The sequence below is a fragment of the Malaclemys terrapin genome, chromosome 20 (assembly GCF_027887155.1).
Source record: "Malaclemys terrapin pileata isolate rMalTer1 chromosome 20, rMalTer1.hap1, whole genome shotgun sequence".
Taxonomy (NCBI): Eukaryota; Metazoa; Chordata; order Testudines; family Emydidae; genus Malaclemys; species Malaclemys terrapin.
The window spans coordinates 14304297-14311304 of NC_071524.1; the positions used below are offsets into that span (position 1 = coordinate 14304297).

Genomic DNA, 7008 nt, shown 5'->3' on the forward strand with positions numbered 1-7008 from the left:
CCAGACCGCCCCACACCCGCCCCGTCGCGCTCCCTTCCCCCCCCCCCTTTACCTTCTGATCCACTATGGAGCACGCCAGCTGCTTGACATGAGCTAGGTCCGAGGCCGCGGGGAGCAGAACAAACTCCCGGGTCAGCCCGATCTGGAGATGGAAGGAGACCCCTTGGCAAGCGGCGCAGGACCCAGGCGCCAGCGGCGCGGGCTCCGAGGCTACCAGGCAGCCTCCCGAGGTCCCGGGGGAAGAGGGGAGAGCCGGGGGGCCGGCGCAGGCGGGTGGGGAGGCCATGGAGCCCCCCGGAGAGACGCACAGACTCCCCCGCCCCTGCACCCCGAGCCCAGGCGTCCGGGTCTGGCTGTCACATCCGATGGGGGCAGCGCATCCCCGAGGGGCGCGGCGCACGGGCGCTGGCACGGCCGGGGGCGCACGGCTGGGGCGCACGGGCGCTGGCACGGCTGGGGGCGCACGGCCGGGGCGCACGGACGCTGGCACGGCTGGGGGCGCACGGGGACCCGGCCGGCGCCTCTCGCTCTTCGCCGCCGCTTCTTTCTTTTTCTTCCCCAAACTTTACGGGCGGCCGGGACGGAGGAGGAAGTGCCGTGAGTGACGGGCCGCGGGGCCAATGGCGAGCTCCGGGGATGAAGTCAGACGACTCTTCCCCCCCCCCCCTCCACACCCCGCCCCGGGAGAGCGCGGCGGGACGCCCCAGCCATCCCCTACTTCTCCTGCTGTCCCCCACTGGAGGCAGATTGGGGACAGCCCGCCCCGTCTGTCTCCATGGGTGCCTGGAGTCCCCCACTAAACAAGGCGCTGAGGGGAGGGGCAGCGGACAGTTCCCTCTCCTGTCTTCCCCCTTCTGCTGGGGGAACATCCCACCCCCCAACATCCCACCCCGTCAGTGCCCCGCTGCCCTAGAGAGAGCGCCCCGTGCTGGGACCCCCCCTCCCCTCGGCGCTGTCAGTGCCCCCCCCACACGCTGGGGAGAGCGCCTCCTCCTGGCACCAGGGCGCCTGATCCCTCTGCCAGTGGTTTGGGGTCCTGCCTGCACCCTTCTGCCTCTCCCCGGGCATCCCTAGAAGGATGGGGGAGATGGGCTGCAGCCAAGCGAGTCCAGGGAGGTTCCTGCAGCGGGTAGGGGCTGCGGAGGAGAAGGCTCTCAGGCCATCACCTCAGTGGGGAGAGCGCAGGGGACAAGGCAGCGGCCAGTGCTAGGCGTGAGGCCAGATTCTCTGATCTGCTCCAGCCCATGTGTGTGATATCAGCGTGCTGGCAGAGTTGCCCGTTGGGTGCACCTGTGTGTTTGCCCATGGAGGAGTGCCGGGCATGGTTGCAGAGGTGTTTGCTCATGTCTGTGTGCAGTGTGTGTTTGTACATGTGTTGGCACACGCATGCGCAGGGGCACGATTGCACAAACGTAGAGGCACGGGGTTGCACATCTGTACATGGCACTTGTCAACACATCCAGGACCCTGGAAGAAGTTCTAATGTGACCATCCTTCCCCATTGGGGACCCCGTCTCTGGGTCCCCATACCCCCTCCCCCCTTTCCCCAGGAAGGTGGCAAGGGGAGGAAGGGAGGTGGACACATAATCCCTACTCCCCCTCCAGGGCTCAGAAGAGCCACTCACTGCTGCTCTCGTCTCTGCGTGGCCTGCCTTAGACAAACATCCTGCCACCCAGTGCTGGAGGGGCTGGGAGCTCCCCCACCCACAGAGACCTGGGGGCTGGAGCCGTGACTGCCTAGGCCTGGGAGGGGACAGAGCAGAGGCGCCTGGAGATGTTCCTAGCGTGAGCGCTGCTGAGCGAGTGTTCACCTAAGGGGAAGGAAGTAGGGATTAGGCCAAAGGCCCATCTACCCCAGTATCCCATCTCCTTCAGTGCCCTGGCACCAGCTGTTGCAGAGGAAGGTGCCCCCTGGTGGGCAATGAAGAAATAACCTGCCCAGCAGGAAAGTTACCTCTTGACCCCATCACGGAGACTTTGGTTCAAGTCCTGCAACAGGAGGATTTTCATAGATCCCAAGGCCAGAGAACGTCCCCACAATAATTCCTAGAGCAGATCGGTCTGAAACCCACCGGCTTCAAACATTGTCAGAGGTGGAGCATGCCGGCCACTGGACACGAGCCAGGTCTGAGGCTGCGGGGGGAGCAGGACGAACTCTCGGGTCAGCCCGATCTGGATGTGGACTGACACCTCTTTCAGTCTTCCTGGTCTTTACTCCGCTCTGGCCCCTGCTATGTGTCGGCTCTCCTTTGGAGCAAACGGGAGCAAACGGAACCAAACCCGCTATTCCAATCTAGGGCAGCCAAATATTTGCAGAATGAACAGCATTGACACAGGCTGGCACGGAGCTGTCCACAACCTGTCACTCCCCAGCTCTTCTGTAGTGCTTGCCAGCCAGCCAGGTGTCAGCGTCGTTCTCCCTATGGAGAAACTGAGGCACACAGCAGGGAAGTGACTCACCCAGCATGGCAGAGCTGGGGACAGAACCCAGGTCTCCTGAGGCCCCGCTCACTGGGCCATGCCCCAGGAACCTGTTGTGCGAGGCGCTGTCCATTCTTACTGCTTTTAGCTTTATTCAAGTATCGGGTAGGAGGGCCAGCCACGGCCCAGGACCCCATTGTGCCAGGTGCTGTACAGACACAGAACACAAAGCCGGTTCCTGCCCCGAAGTGCTGCCAATCTAAGTACAGAGGAGTCAGACCAGAAAGAACTGATTTGTCCCTATCCGCTCCTGAGTACAGCACTTGGAAGGTGGGGAGGAGTAGAACTCGCTCCTTAATTGTGCCCTGGGGATTATTAGCTAATGACACTGGAAGCAGGAGGGAGGGAAGGGGTATGGGAAGGGGCCCCAAGGAGAGGGCTCCCAGCCACTGCTAGGAGGAGTAATGGAGACTTGGCCATACAGAGCCCGAGCGGCAGCTGCCCCTGGGCAAGGGGAAGTTGAGCACAGAGTCATCTTCCTGCCCTGGCCCTGCACCATCCTCCCTGCCCTGGGGGGGAGGAAGGAGCCTGACAGGTTGGGCAGCATTCCGACCCAGCCACCCGGGGCGTGTCAACTACACCCAGGGCCATCCTGGCACCCCGCCGCTGCCCCAGCTCATGCCCCTGCGTGTGGGTGAGCAGGAGAGGGTAGATATGCACGTGCGGGCGCCCCGTCCTGCTGGCGTATCTGGCGGGGGTGGGCATGCAGTCAAGCATGTACAGATGTGCACGGGCTCCCGTGTGTTGGCGGACATGACGGTTTGTGGGGCACACGCGCAGGCCTGGGTGTGCGGAGATTGTGTGTTCTCAAACGGGCATGTTTCTGCAAAATGGTATGCACAGCGCATGTGCCTCTGGGTATGGGGCATGTGGGTGCAATGTGTGTTCATGCATACGCAATGCATGTACAAAGCATTTTCATTTGCGTGCAATGCATGTGCAAGGCATGTTTGTGCATGTGCATGTGTGTGCAATGCGTGGTCTTGGAGCAGATGGCTTGCAGAGTTGCTGGGAGTTCTGCCAGGGGCTCTCGGAGCCTTACAGCCCCAGCCCCGCCCTGTTTACATGGGAAAGAGCAGACCCAGCCGCACCCTCTCAGGAGCCTCAAAGCGGATTGAGGGCAGGCTGGGCTTTCCTGCCCTGCATGCAGCCAGGCCTAGGCCGGTTTGGGTGCGGGATGAGGGGGGCTTTGTTCTGGGCAGGTTCTGCAGGTGCTTCCCCCGGCAGCCCCACCCCCAGCCACCGCCAACGCAAACAGCGGCTGGAAGGGGCCCCAGGCACAAGGCAGCTGGCCACCAACAGCCCTAGGAAGGAACTGGCCCATGCCAGCCAAAGGGCAGCTCTACCAGTGCCCCTCAATCCCAACCCACAGCCCCATGCCTCCTCCTGCCCAGCTCTATTGCCGCCCCTCCAGCTCACAGCCCCTGCCCCCCCGAGATCGATCGCTGCCCCTCTATCCCACAGCCCCTCTATCCCGCAGCCCTTGGGCTCCCCCCCAGCTCTATCGCCGCCCCTCCAGCTCACAGCCCCTGCCCCCACAAGCTCGATCGCTGCCCCTCTATCCCACAGCCCCTGAGCTCCCCCCCAGCTCTATCGCTGCCCCTCCAGCCCGACCCGTCGCCCTCTGCTAGCCCAGCCCTGATCTCTTCCCTCCCCCCCACCCAGCTCTGCTGAGGCCTCTCAAGTCTTGCCCCACAGGCCCCCCTGCTGTGCCCTGATCCTTACTCAACTTGGGGAGCACTCCCCTATTTAGAAAAAGGAGCATCCCAATTCAATAAACATTAGGAGGAACATAACGGGAAGCGGGGCATCATTGCTGGGGACTTAGGGGGCGGGAGTATTTCCATTAGTCCCAGCCTCTGCCCCCAGGTTGGCTGGTTCAAAACCAGTTCCTCCTCTTTTCTGAGGAACGTTTGCTTCTTGGAAATAAATGCAAGACGTGGGTGGGTGTACTTGTGTACGGTCCGGGAAGTTTCCTGGCAGCCGCGGCTGAAAGCAAAATTCAAACCTACTGAAAAACAATCCATTCCCATAAATAAACCTTACAGAGCTCCTCAGCCCAGCATGGGGGAGGGAAACTTTGGCCCAGAGCACCTGCAGCTCCCATTAGCTTTGGAGGGCTCAGCCCCTCCAGAAATCAGGGCCTGAGCTCTAGGCACAGCCAAGCCTTTAGGAAGCTAACATCTTCCCCACCCTCCCAGCCAATCCCAGGGGAAACAGTCTTGTGCATGGGGGTCAAGGCACAAGCACCAAGTCAGCTCCCCATTAGTATTAGATGTATTACAGTAGCACCTCATGGACCAGGACCCCATTGAGCTAAGGGCTAGCGATTTTTTCACTGCTATTAGGTGTTTTACAGTAATGGCTAGGCACTCCAGACATAACACCAGGCACCTTTTGTGCTAGGGGGCTGTACATTTCTATTGCTATTAGGTGTATTATGGTAGCACCTCGGAGCCCCAGTCCTGGACCGGGCCCCATTGTGCTAGGGGCTGTACAAACACAGAACAGAGACAGCCCCTGCTGCAGAGCCGACAACACCCCCTGAGAACCTCCTCCAAGACACACATGTCTAGGGGCCGTCAGCTCAAGGGGCCCAGCAGATTTCAGCCCCTAGGTGACTGACTGTGGGGGGGAGGGATAGCTCCGTGGTTTGAGCATTGGCCTGCTAAACCCGGGCTTGTGAGTTCAATCCTTGAGGGGGCCATTTAGGGATCTGGGGCAAAAATCTGGGGATTGGTCCTGCTTTAAGCAGGGGGGGGTGGACTAGCTGATCTCCTGAGATCCCTTCCAACCCTGATATTCTATTATTCTAATCCGAGACACCCAAGCAAGGCCAGATGAAGGCAGTTGAGGGCCCTTGGGACACTCCCTCCACCCCCCTGGCCCCCACCCACCCACCTTCACAAGAGCTGTCTGCTGGAAATCCATTACCACTATTCTTTGGGAAGGCTGGGCCCCCCCACTGCTCCCTACCTTTGGGGGGGGGGGGGAGAGGCTGGGGTCTCAGCACTTACCTGCTCCTTTGGGAGCATGGAGGGGGACCCTGCTGACACTAGTCAAGTGGAGTCACAATAGGGCAAAGAGATTCCCTCCCCCCACATACACACCCTCTTCTCCTTTCGAGAAACTATGTGCCCATGGCAATGTCTCTCCCAACACCTGCCCCTACAGCCCCTTTCGCCCCCCCCGAGTCCCTTCCATAAGGGAGCTCTGCTCAGGGCCACAGAAGGAGTCAATCAGGCTCACCTCGCTCTCCTCTGCAATGCTGGAAGCTTGGCAGGGGCCCAAGAGCAGCCACCTGTGGGCTCTCAGGATCCAGTCAGGTGAACACCCATTCATTACCATCCAGCTCCCACGCATCAGCCCACTCCGGTTTCAAACAAGCCCCGGTGCTGGGGCCCAGGCGCCGCTCCCAGCTGGGGGTGGGTGCACTGCACGGTCACGGTGACAGGCGAACACCGGCCAGTGGAAATAGATGCAGATGGAGTTACTCCCATTGCAATGGGCTCCTGGAAGCTGCTAATGGTGCGATCTCGGGGGCAGGTTTGGAGAAGGGGGGGCTGATGTTATCCCCCCTCTCCCGCCCCTAGGGGGAGCTTCTCTGCCAGGCGAGTGGCATCCCACGGAGCTGATCCTGTGCTTGCGCTGGGGAGCGTCAGCTGGGCTCTCGCTTCGCCAACTCTGTAAACCCCTGCAAGCTGCTCTTGGGCCCGGAAGCCAAGTCTTGGGGGCCTCTCCGAGGCTGCAGGAAGGCAAATATTGTAACTCCAGGGAAGGGGGGGGGGGGACACGACTCTGACAGGCCCCGCAGGAAGGGAAATGGGGCCCACGCGGCGGAGCGAGCGGTGCAGAGCGGGATCTGTCACATTCATTTTGTTTTAACATCGCAAATCTTGAACGTCCAGTATCTCCCCCCATCCCCACCCGCTCAGACCGTCAGGCCCAGCTAGACGGATGCCCCGTCTCTCACGCCCCAGGCCAGTTCCGATTAACAGCCCATCTGCCTGGGATCCCCTTTGCCCCGCTGCAGATTACAGCAAAGGGCTCCTCTAGTCCAGTCCCTCCCCATCCTCCCTATGGCTCTGGTGGCCTGCAGAGCTGCCCCGCACCAGGGCCTGAGCAGGGTCAGGGCTTGGTGGGGACGGGGCCAGGAAACCTCAGGAAGTGATGCATTGGGCACTAGGGGGTGCTGGAGGCACAGTCAGACAGAGCTAAACCTGAAACCTTGCGCTCATTGAAGTTCCCAGGGCATGTCGTGTTCCCCACCACCACCACCCACCCACGAGTCAGTGTCAAACCTGAGGTGCAGGGCAGAGCCCAGCTTGGATTGCCCCTGCAGTTTCAATGGGATAACAGATTCTCCTTCACTTCCTATTCTAAACTGATCCTGTGCGACGTCGCTACACGATGCGCCCCAGAGGTGGCTGCATTTCAGCGGGGGGATTGAGAGTGCCCCCCCATCTGTACCAACGAATGCTGCATAGACCCAGCTCAATGCAGTGACAAGGAGGGGAAAGAACCTGC

The 7008-nt window shown here is 61.0% G+C and overlaps 1 protein-coding gene across 1 annotated transcript in view; it reads right to left on the minus strand.

Annotated features, from left to right (window-relative positions):
- Positions 1 to 569, minus strand: part of PRKD2 (protein kinase D2) — a 30316-nt gene extending 29747 nt beyond the window's left edge. The window contains 1 exon segment of the mRNA XM_054010026.1: positions 53 to 569. Coding sequence (XP_053866001.1) covers positions 53 to 286 — 234 coding nt within the window. The 5' untranslated portion in view covers positions 287 to 569.
- Positions 570 to 7008: the final 6439 nt, after the last annotated feature.